The following is a 12,782-nucleotide window of genomic DNA, read 5'->3' as shown; positions in this document are numbered from 1 at the left end:
GAGTGACGTGCTGGAGTTTTAGAGTGGAAATAATAGATCGTTTTTTGGAACAAATGCATTTCATGTGTGTTCCGTTTCTACAATAATTTATGTAAACACATTGTTAAAACAGAAACGTTTTTCATATTTTAGTAGTAAATGACAAAATGTTGGCATAAACTATGTAATGTGTGAAGCCTGAAGTCCAAAGATCAAATAAACACTTTCACAAAAGGTTTAGGGACGATACAACAGCTTCCATGGCACAGCAGTAAGATCTGCTGACTTGTAATCAAGAGTCCCCGGTTCAATTCTGACTGCCTCCTGTATTTGCCATTTTCAGTAGTGAGCTGCTCTTATTGTTAATATTATACAGTACACACATACATTTGGTTTGCGTCTGTAACAGATGGTGTACATTTATAGCACTTGTAAAAGTTACCGTTCTTTTTCACTTTTATTCTCTCAGTCATGATCACGATACATACTACCGCCCTAGGGATCTGACGCTGTTAGTTTTTATTTAAAACTGGGAATAACTGTAGATGTGAGTGGTGTTTTGTGGCAATGGAACTGGACATTCTCTGTGGAAGGATAAAAGCTGACACACAAACGCTGGTGAATCTACCTTCTTTATATATCACCAATGATACGGACGCTCGTCTAAAAATGCTGAAAGATTATGTTCATGTTGCTCCCTTCTGTGCAGCTGCTTCGTGAAGTGACATGCTGCACGGTGCTTCGCATACTTAAAAGCTCGAAGGGCACATATTGATTTTTGCTTATTTGTTTTTCTCTGTCTCTCTCTCTCTCTCTCTCTCTTTCTCTGCTCCTGACAGAGGGGGTGTGAGCTGCCGCCTTCAACAGCTTTGTGTCGCGGTGCTTCGCATACTTAAAAGCCAAACAGCCCTATTGATTTGTTTGCTTTCCTCTCTCTTTCTGACAGTCTCTGCTCCTGACGCGCACTCCTTTGAAGAGGAAGATATGTTTGCATTCTTTTAATTGTGAGACAGAACTGTTATCTCTGTCTTGTCATGGAGCACAGTTTAAACTTTTGAAAAAGAGACAAATGTTTGTTTGCAGTGTTTGAATAACGTTCCTGTCTCTCTACAACCTCCTGTGTTTCTGCGCAAATCTGTGACCCAAGCATGACAATATAAAAATAACCATATAAACATATGGTTTCTACATCGCGGATTTTCACCTTTCGCGGGGGGGTCTGGAACGCAACCCCCGCGATGGAGGAGGGATTACTGTACTTACATTAGATCACAAAGTAATGGGGAGATTCCTTGGACTTTTGAGCATCCAAATTTATTTACTTAAATTATATTGGAGAATCTCAGAAACCGGGGATGGGTAGGGGTTGGCGAATGGGTTTAAGCAGGGAGGCTTCTCCCTTGTAGTTTTGAGCATCCAGATTTACTAACATTAGATCGGAATGGGTCCCTTGGAATTTCCAGTGTCCACATTTACTTTAAATTGCAAAGCTTTAGGTTCCCTTGGAGTTTCATGCATCCAGATTTAGGATTCAATAGAATTGTTTTTTTTAACATTTTTGGTCAGATTTCATGGTTGGGTTACACATAAACCTTGAACTTAGTACAGAACATGTTATGAGAAGTCAAGCAAAATGACACCTTTTATTAGCCGTTCTCACTCTTTCAGAAGAAAAGACAAAACTGGAGGTAAGAGACTGGGGCATAATCAGAACAGAAACAAAACTGCAATAAGAAAGCAAGGAAATATAATAAAAACACAAAGGAAGGTGAAGAGATGAGATGTAGTTAATGTCATCCAGTTTAAGACGAAGCTATTTTGAACAAGGCAGTTTCTGAACGCTGGCAGGGTACAGATCCATTCACAGGGCAAATTGTATACAAAGCTACTTAAAAACTGTGCCTTTGTGTAGGTGGAATGTACAATATCACTGGATTTTGCGTAGTCAATGTGACGGCCTTTACACTGTAAGGTTTCCAGTTTAATCGCCATCTATGATCCGATGTGTGACCCTGAGTAGTCACTTAACCTGCTTGTGCTTCAGATGTGAAATAATCATTAACTATTTGTTGTATACAGCATGTATCTGCACTCTTAAAGTGTTGTGTCGTGGTGTTTGCTATAAAAAGTCTCTACATTAAAATGAGCCGTAAAAGATTAAAGCATGAATGTTTCTAAGTTGATTAATATCACATCACTTCTACATGTTGCATTTCACTCATGCAGCAGAATTCTTACTTGTGCTTTTCCTCTCCAGAAAATTAATAAACTGAGCATCTGATCACATTAGTATATGCAAGATAAAATAAAAGATCAGCAACATTAAAAGTAGACAAAACAAAGACATAATACTGCCTTTCAACATACATACTATTAATAATCTCTCTTTAGGATCATTTAATGGACCCTATTCAGGCAACACTGGAATTAGAAAGGAGCCAACCCCTGTGCAAGGCCCATTCGCACAAATGCCCACAGGACCAGTTTAGACTCCCTAAATGTCAACTTAGAATTGCCCAACACATATGTCTTTAGAGTGTGGTTTGGAACAGCAGATAAAAACTCAGTTGACACAAGGATGGGATTTGAACCCAAGCCACTGTGTCACCTTACAACACAAATTATAATGATGATGTATAATAACCAGCAAAACGTCTGTTACTCAGTAGCCATTAGTGTTTATCTGAAGCTCTGTCTGCCAGAAATCTGCAGCCCAAGGGACCCAAAGCAGCCAGCCATGTGATGAAGCTTGATGTGAAAGATGTTATTAATATAAAATTCGACTGATTGAAGTAATTCTTGCTCATAATGCTTCAGCACACACTTGTTCTTCTAAATCAGTTTGAATCCTGCAATTACTCCACGTTTGTTAGGTCATCATGAATGTTATGGCATTCAGCTTGTTCTTTGTGTGTGCCACTAGCATGTTCAGTTCGAGAGATGAGCAATTTATTTGTTTATTTTGTTTCCAACCTCAAACCTGCACTCACCCGCTGTTAAATAATTGCTTTTCATTACTCGGGCGATTTCCATATCCGTTTCTGTGAGACTGAGCAATTAACACCTGACAGAGAGCTGTTAAAAGAAGAATGCTGCTTTCTGGGCTTTACCAGCACTGGCCTTCTTCTGTGACAAAATGGTTTCTGCATAATTATGCAATGGCCATTCATTCATTTAAGCTAATGTGTTTGGTGTGCATTTAATATGAAGTTTCTTTATTTTTTCTTCTTTTTGTTGAGAATGGGCCTTCTACTAGAGCTTTTAAAGCTAATTCCACTCATCGAACCTCTTCTTTCATTGCAGGTGTTTCATGATGTTGCCTACAAAGCAAAAGACAGAAGTGATCTGGTTGCAGGAATTGATGAGTTTCTCGATCAAGTGATGGTACTTCCACCTGGAGAGTGGGACCCTTCAATTAGAATAGAGCCACCAAAAAACGTCCCTTCTCAGGTATGTAGTTAAAGTTTACCCATGATTTCTTAGCACTGGAGGTCCAGACTTTCCTGTGACCTGGACACATGGCCATTTGAGATGAAATGTTCTTGTCCTTAACCTAAATCATATAATGTATTTATTTTCTCATTTCTCCTTTCAGAAGGGTAAAACTATAAGACCATAAGGGTCCCAGAGGGAAACAATACCCTTCTTCCTTTTCAGTTTCATCCTTCTAATTGATTTAATGTTCACATTTTATTTGATATGAGAAGAAACTGAAGCACATGGACAAAACCCACATAGACACAAGTTAACCAGGAAAGGAATTACATTTTGGAGCTGTGTTTAATATTTACCCTGGGGGGATAGCCAGTTGAAACATAAAAAACAACTACAATCATAACCAATGTTCCCTCTAACCTGAATGTGTGGGTGATCATGCTCAAATCTGACATGGTCCTTCACAAAAAGACCCGTGTTAAATGAACTACTAAACAAGGTTCAAGATACTGATTAAGGTAAAATTAGAAACTGGAACTGTAAGGGCATTTTCAGATATGGCTACTTTTACTGAACAACAGGATCACTGCAAAGACTTATTTTCAATTTTGGACATTTGTGGCACATTCCAGGTCTAGAGAGCTGAATGTGAACAAGGATTTAGTCTAATGAATAATATAAAAACAAAATCTAGAAATTACTTAGATGCTGTGCTTTTGTAAAACTTGATGAGAATTAAACTCTTTTCAAATTCTTTGCAGAACATTGTAACGAATTGGACCCAATTATCTAAAAGCAGTCCGACCTATAAACTGTAAGGATAGGCCAATATCACTCCCAATCAAAGTGCCGTGCATCCTCATTTCAATATATAATCAACTTTAAATACTCATATACAGTATATGTAAAAAAAACAGTTACAATGCAATTTTAGCTAAGTCAGGAAAAATATAATATACATTTAAAAATGAAAGACACAAAGATGAAAACAGCAATGACTTTTTTCCTCCCCAACACAAAATAACCTTTATAATTGCGAAGATATACTTAACCCTACGAGTGCGCTTGAGGACGCTACTGCTATGCAAGCAGTGTACTATTTATACTTGTATTATATGTACTTTAAGTAAATCTGGAGTAGAAAACAACATCCTGTTTTGCTGTATTGTGAGATGAGAAAAGAAAGATGTTAAAAATAAAAATTTTTGCATTCTGATGCTGTTGAAAAGTTGCAAAAAAAAAAAAAAAAAGGATGGCGTCAGTGACACAGAAAATGGTATATGAGACCTTTAAATGTATTGCATTATTACGATGGGGAATATGCAACACTTGTATTGCCTATGTAAGAAATGGATGAAGAGAAGCATCATGAATACATTTGCATGTCAGCATTTAAGTTTGATGAATTGCTTCACCACATTGAACAATTTATCAAACATCGAAGCATGCAAATTTATTCTTTTGGAGCTGCATTGCAGCTTGCCGTCACATGTTGATGGTAAACAACGATGCTGACATCACGTACCATATCTTGAACACACATGCCAGCCATGTTTTTCTGGTGCTGCTTCTTTCACAAGAATCATGTTAATTTCTAACAATGTGCTCAGAAGACTCGTCAAAAGAATGCTGAAAACGCGTTGCCACCATGATGCGTTTGTGTAAGCGTTCTGAGCATGAAGTTTAAACAGGCTCATAGGGTAAATAATGAATCATACAAGCCAGCCAACAAAAGAATCTGAATTTTTAAATGTAAAATGTTTCCATAGTCGGTGTTGCACCATTCCATTTGTCCCTGTAGATGAAAGCTGACCTTCACCTATCTAGAAAGGTCTTTGTAGCTGTAGTTCCTTTTGCATGGCCAATGCAGATGCTAATCTGTTTATCTAGTTTGCCAGTCTTTTTCCTCCAATTGCTATCCTCCCTCTCCTTTCGTGTGATTTATGCAAATTACCCCAGAAACTAGATGTCAAGCCTTCAGAGGTACCGCTGTCAATCACTTGTCTATTCCAAAACGGCATGTATGGACACACAAGCAGACCAGGCAGACAAGCGGCAAACACATAACATTTTCTAACTGGTGGTGCCCTATTAATGTTCATAGAGTTTACAGCTTATGACAGAAAAGGTCAGAAGAGAAACTTTCTGAATATTCAGTGAAACTTTGAATAGAAATAAACTTCCATCCATCCATTATCCAACCTGCTATATCCTAACTACAGGGTCACGGGGGTCTGCTGGAGCCAATCCCAGCCAACACAGGATGCAAGGCAGGAAACAAACCCCGGGCAGGGCACCAGCCCACCGCAGGGCATAGAAATAAACTTTTTATAAAAAAAAAAGTTTGTTATATCAGTTCAGGTAATTTTTCAATATTTAACATTAAATATGAAATACCGTAGATTATCACAAGTGAGATTGTTTCTGGGCTATATTCAGAAATACATTGCTAATACTGGTGCTCAAAAAATGTTGGTTTTAAAAATGTGTTGCTCAAAAGAAAAAAATGTGAATCCACAGGGCCACTCCTTATAGGAACACGGGTCACAACCATACCGTTACATATTTGCATGACGTCCCAAGGCAAATATCATAAATTTTTTGCATGAAAAAAACACCAAGAGGACCCCAGCCTTCCTTATCTTAACCATGAAATATTATAAAATTATAATTAAACATTATAAAATAGCAAACTGAAGGCAAACATTTGTTTGTGCTGTTCCATCTGTCAGCAACATTTGTGAAATCCTGCCTATTAGGCTTCTGTAATAAAGAGATAAAAGGGGATAATAAATCTTCTGGACACCCTGAACGCTAACCCCATATATTCAAATAAAGCGCAAAGTATGGCGTGTTGTAAAGGAAAAGAAATGTCACGACGACGCGAGTCTCCATGATAGACTGGTTAAGATGGTGTTGCTTCTGGTGATAAAGGTTCTTGGCAGGAAGAGGCGGGTCCTGGCGGGCAGAAACTGGAAGTGATGTTAGATGTGTCATGGTTGTCAGTCTTTCAGTCTGCAGAGAGAGGAAGACAAAAGACATTAGTTGAGAGCGCCCTCTGGCTTTCCAGGGGAAGATTATAATCATCCAAACACTTAAACTGTACCCTATGCATACGCGTGTGACTATATATATATATATATATATATATATACACACACAGTATATATAAATATATATATATCCATCCATCCATTTTCCAACCCACTGAATCCGAACACAGGGTCACGGGGGTCTGCTGGAGCCAATCCCAACCAACACAGGGCACAAGGCAGGAACCAATCCTGGGCAGGGTGCCAACCCACCGCAGTATAAATATATATATACACAGTATATATAAATATATATATATATATTTATATATATATTGTTACAAACTCCACACAGAGCCATAGCAAGGTTTGGGGCAGCCACCTGTATAATTGGTATCCTGGATGCAATGTTGAAAAAGTGAATACAGCACTGATGTGCACAAAACCGAGTCCAAAACAGAACTGAGGGAATAGGAAAAAGGTGGAGGCTTTTAAAGGGCAAGACAGGAAGTGAGGTCAAAGGGGTCGGGCTCATGAGGGTCTTCAACCATAGGCTTGAGCCCGGACGTGACATCACAGGTGCCGGAGCCGGCAAGGTCTTCTTCCATAGGCTCAGTCCCGGAAGTGATGTCAAGAGGACCAGGTGGAATCTCCCGTGACTGGTCTGCAGGAAAGGGAGAAAAAGAGTCAGTGCACTCTGTCACATCCTGGTCTGAATTGGAATTGCCCTTACTCAAGCCCTTTAGCTGCCTCCCATGCGCACGTGTGTGACAAGATATATATATATATATATATATATATATATATATATATATATATATATATATATATATATATATATATATTCAAATATACAAAGAAAAAGAACAGACAAATGCAATACTTAATAAACATTGAACAAAAACAATTGACATTTTATGTAGGTCCACTACAACAAGAAACAACAATCCTACAATTAAATAAATAGCAGAATCTCAAAAAAATATTTTTTTTTCCTAAAATCAACAAGGATATGTTGTTTTACGATATGGGTGAAATCTCAGAATGCAGGGTCAATACTCTTTGTATAAAAAATGACATATTCAGTAATTTTTAAGGCTTTTGTTTCTAACGAAGGACCTTTTGACTACATTTAAAACCACAAAAAACTGGTTATTATTTCCTAAAATATGTAAAAAAATGCTCCATTTAAGAACACAGTTTCCCATGGCAAATCTATAAATATGCCATAATTGTGAAAAGCTAACTTGAAAAATACCAAACTTACCCTCCAAAAACAAAACCAAACGTCATAAACATGCAGAGCAGACACCAGGACCCAATGGTGTTAAAGAAGATCCCCTCAGCTCAGGCACCTGTCTTCTGCACTGTTTTGACTCCTGTTACATTTTTTGCCAGTTTCTGTGTACCGTTCTATGTGGAAGTTCTTGCTTTGGAAATGATAATGGGTCAATTCACTGATTTCATTTTCTTTTATTAAAACAGGAGAAGCGTAAGATGCCTGCAGTGCCAAATGGTATGGCAGGACATGGCGAGACAGCAGAACCTGGGGGGCATGGAGGCCCTGAGCTACAGCGAACTGGAAGGTTTGTACACAATGCAAATATTCTGGAGTCCTTTAAGCTAGCAGCCATGGTGTAGCTAATGTGTTCATGTTTGTGGCAAATCAAATCACTACAGTGCAATGCATGAATTGCTACAAATAGCATTGGCTAGAAGATATAAATAAAAGGCAAACAAAACTGAAAATGATACAATTTTATTTTATTTTTATTTTATAAAAATGAACACTTATTTCTAGAAATCAGTCTCTGAAACAACCTGCTGTGGTATCTTTGTGTCTTCTTGCATTGCCAGGACTAAGGTCTTGTGGAGTTCAGTAGAATAATTGAGAAAAACACACAGCTTTGACAGTATATTATAATTAAATGACCTTCTGTTTCAGGATATGTCGGAAGAGATAAAGTAGTCTGATATTTTAGTAACTACAATAAGAATGATAAAGAAAAATTAACCTAAAGGCCAACTGTAAACAAAATGTGACAGATGACAGAGTATTCACCCCCTTTAGAAGTCTTCACATGCTATTGTTATAAAACACTGAGTCATAGAGGGTGTAATTTGGCTTTTTTGACCCTGATCAACAAAAAAGACTATAATGTCAAAATGAAAACAGACTTCTGCAAAGCGGTCTAAATTGACCACAAATATAAAACACAGAATAACTGATCTCATAAGTATTCACCCCTTGCATATGAATCTCCTAAATCCTCACTGGTGCAGCCCATTGGCTTTACAAGTCACAGAATTAGTTCATAGTTCAGTGGGGGTCACCTGACTGGGTATGTAACCTCCTTAGCATTGCTAAAAGCGTTAGTCCCGAGTGTCACATGGGCAACTGTATAGATGTGTCTCACGTATGCGTTAGACCTGAGGATTACTCGGGCTGTAAAAGTGCCAACAGCATTAGTGCAGAGCGTTGCTTGGGAAATGATATAAATGCAGAGCGTTGCTTGGGAAATTATATAAGCGTGTCTTGTGTAAGCGACAGGCCTGAGCGTTATCCAGGCTACGGTGCAGACACTTCTTCTCTTAGTCTCATAATGGAGTCTTGTAAGAAGCGTTTTTCAGCAGGTGTTGCACACTCTTGACAGTGATATGAGCAGTGATGACAAAGTGAATCTGTTTTCAGGCAGTGAAACTGAAACAGACAGTGAAATCGAAAATGATTCTGATGAATCCGAAAGTGACGCTCGTGTCAATTGCATATGTGCAGTGTGCTGTTCAAAAGCTGATCAGTCTGGAAAAAAAATCTGCAAGGAATCATGCTACTATTGTCCTGGTGTGACATTGGATTGTGTATTTCACTGTGCTTCAAGATATACCACACAAATGACACAATTTGACAGTATATATGATATCAGCATTATTTTTATTCATTATTATTATTATTATTTATATCATTATTATACTTTCTACACTTCTGACTTTGTACTTTTAGTGTTTTACACATTTTACAGTAGTAAGAACAGATTTAATAAATATGTAGTTTTTCAAGCCAAAAAATGCAACGCTTTTTACATGGTTTTTCAAGAAACAATATAACGCTAAGGAGGCTACCAGATTGTAGTCTAAATGCACCTAAATGTGAAAGGGCCAACTTGTGGGGAGTTAGTATGGTGGCCTAACCCCCACAATGAAGACAAAAGAACATTCCAAGCAACTCAAGGAAAAGGGGATTGAAAAGCACAAGTCAAGGTATGCGGACAAGAAAATATCTAACTTGCTGGATGTCAATCAGAGTCCAGTTAAATCAATCATTAAGAAATGGAAAGTGTATGGCACAGTACAGCAATGAATCTGCTAGAGCAGACTGTCCACAGAAAATGAGTGTTTGTGCAAGAAGAAGGTGAGTAAGGAAGGCCACCAAGAGACTTCAGAAAAGTTACTAGCTACAGTGACTTAAATTGGAGAGACTGTGTAGACAACAACTGGGTGCTTTACTAGTCACAGCTTTATGAGAGAATGGCAAAGACATAAAGCACACAGGACATCACAGCTAGAGGTTGCCAGAAGGCATATAAAAGTCTCAGAAGTCAGCTGAAGAAGGTTCTTTGGTCTGATGAAACCAAAATTGAGCATTTTTGGCCTTCAGACTGAATGCCTTGTTTGAAAACAGCACATTATCAAAAACAGACTATCCTTGCCGTGAAGGATGGTGGTGGCAACATCATGCTGTATGGATGCTTCTCTGAAGCAGATTCTGGAAGACTCAATGAGGGTAAAATGAAAGCAGCAAAACACACAAAAATCTTGGAGTAAAACATAAGGCACTTTACAAGAAACCTGCACCTTTGAAGAAAGTTTGTATTCCAGCAAGACAGCAAGCCCAATGCATAAAACCAAAGCCACACAGGAATGGCTTAAAACAACAATGCCAATGTCCCGAAATCTCAGAGTGAGAGCTCAGATCTTAGTCCAAATGACAATTTGTGGCTGGACTTGACAAAGGTTCCTCACTCACAATCACCATGAAGCCTGACAGAGCCTGAGCAGATTACAAAGAACGATGAGGAAAAATGCCGGAATCCAGATGAGGAAATCTGAAATACAGAAAGAGAGAGACCTAGGCACACAGACTCAAGGCTGTCATGGCTGCTGAAGCTGCAGCTACTAAATACTGACTTAAAGGGGGTGAATACTTATGTGATCCGTTATTTTGTGTTTTATATTTGTAAATTAGACTGCTTTACAGACATCTGTTTTCACTTTGACATTAACGGCTCTTTTCTGTTGATCACTGCCCAAGATATCAAATTAAGGTCACTGTGATTCAGTGTTGTACAGCAACAAAATGGGGAAACTTCCAAAGATGTAAATACATTTTATAGTCACTGTATCTTAAAATTGATATAAAGCAAAAGTTTAACATATTAGATCCAATTAAAATATGCATATCTGATAATATATCTATTTCAGGATATCTGAAATGTATTTATCTATCTATCTATTATATAGTGCCATTCAAATCTATCTATCTATCTATTTAAAAGAAACTTTAGGCATCACAAATTCACTGTGTGATACCTTAAAATGACATATCTCAAAATGTATTTCAAGAAATCCAAAGTGCATTTTAAGTTATGTTTATAAAAGAAAGACAGTTGTTTAAAGATATTTTATTATTATTTTGAGAGATTTTAAATACAATTAATGATGTGTGAATTGTATTTAAAAATATCTTGATCATTTTTAAGTAACAGACATGGGGAGAACATGCAAACTCCACGCAGGGAGGACCCAGGAAGCGAACCCGGGTCTCCTTTAATTATATTTCAATTATTTAAAAATGCATAGGGAATCAATGTGAGGTTTTACAAAATACATTTCATATATTTTAATGATGCAGAAAGCTACTTTGAGATATCTGAGACTATACTGTCATATATCATGAAATGTATTACAGATACCTTAATGTGTATTTCTTAAAATTAGCTTCCACTGTCTAAACTGCTGGGTGCATTTTAGGGTATCTTAAGTTCATTTTCAAATGTTCCTCCAGTTTGTAATATCCTCCACATCCCAGAGGAGTGCCTGCTAGGTACTGGTAGCACTGATGTGTCCAGGTACGAATGAATGAGCCTGGGTGTAGGCATACATGTGATCAGTGGTGTTAGGACAGGCAGTGACTTCCAGCAACTCCCAGTTTGGATAAGGAGTTTAGGGAAATTAATCAGTTAATGGATTAGATGTTTACATGAGGTCTCAGATGATATTATTTATTTGTATGCCCTTTTATTTTTGTATATTCTAAATATACTTGTTTAATCACTTTGTTTAAACTTGAGGTCAGGTAAGATTGTAATAAGTGGATAAGGAAGGCTGTATGCCAGTGGTCCATGCCTTATTAAAATGTATGATTGCCACATTCTGTTCCAGACATTGCTTGTTTATTTATTCTCTCAATTATTCACTTAGCAACAAATATCACACATTTCTCACATAGTATCACTGTCGTTTTCACCTGCTAAGTGCTTTGTTTTCTTACACTATTCTGTCACCATTTAGCTGTCTTATTTTCCGTCACTTTGCTTTGTAAGATAATGAAATTTCAGTAAGGAGACACAACATAAATGGGAAAAAAAAGCTTTGAATGATGAGTGCACAGGAGCTCAACTACCAAATGAGCAGTGTTGGATTTTTATATTTTTAGCAATGTAATATATAATTTAAGGGGTAATAGTGTAATATATAATTTAAGGGGTAATAGTAGACTAGTCAGGGGTGACATTGTGGTTAGCACTGTTGACTCTGATCTATCTATCTATCTATCTATCTATCTATCTATCTATCTATCTATCTATCTATCTATCTATCTATCTATCTATCTATCTATCTATCTATCTATCCATCCATTTTCCAACCCGCTGAATCCGAACACAGGGTCACGGGGGTCTGCTGGAGCCAATCCCAGCCAACACAGGGCACAAGGCAGGAACCAATCCCGGGTAGGGTGCCAACCCACCGCAGGACACACACAAACACACCCACACACCAAGCACACACTAGGGCCAATTTAGAATCGCCAATTCACCTAACCAGCATGTCTTTGGACTGTGGGAGGAAACCGGAGCGCCCGGAGGAAACCCACGCAGACACGGGGAGAACATGCAAACTCCACGCAGGGAGGACCCGGGAAGCAAACCCAGGTCCCCAGGTGTCCCAACTGCGAGGCAGCAGCGCTACCCACTGCGCCACCGTGCCGCCCCTCTATCTATCTATCTATCTATCTACAATACAATTACTGTTTATCTATATTTGTTTTCTCAAACTGTA

At 38.1% G+C, this 12,782-nt stretch overlaps 1 protein-coding gene across 5 annotated transcripts in view; it reads left to right on the top strand.

Moving 5' to 3' along the window:
• The window catches only part of LOC114655426 (sodium-driven chloride bicarbonate exchanger-like), a 326,186-nt gene that overhangs the window by 246,525 nt on the left and 66,879 nt on the right, over positions 1–12,782 (top strand). For all 5 annotated transcript variants that reach the window (XM_051930577.1, XM_028806403.2, XM_028806404.2 and 2 more), the window contains 2 exons: positions 3,283–3,429; positions 7,932–8,032. In XM_051930577.1, coding sequence (XP_051786537.1) covers positions 3,283–3,429; positions 7,932–8,032 — 248 coding nt within the window. The remainder of the gene's footprint in view (positions 1–3,282; positions 3,430–7,931; positions 8,033–12,782) is intronic.

Source organism: Erpetoichthys calabaricus, chromosome 8 (assembly GCF_900747795.2).
Source record: "Erpetoichthys calabaricus chromosome 8, fErpCal1.3, whole genome shotgun sequence".
Lineage (NCBI taxonomy): Eukaryota > Metazoa > Chordata > Cladistia > Polypteriformes > Polypteridae > Erpetoichthys > Erpetoichthys calabaricus.
The sequence above is the reverse complement of the archived record's forward strand: the minus strand, read 5'-3'. Positions and strand labels throughout refer to the sequence as shown.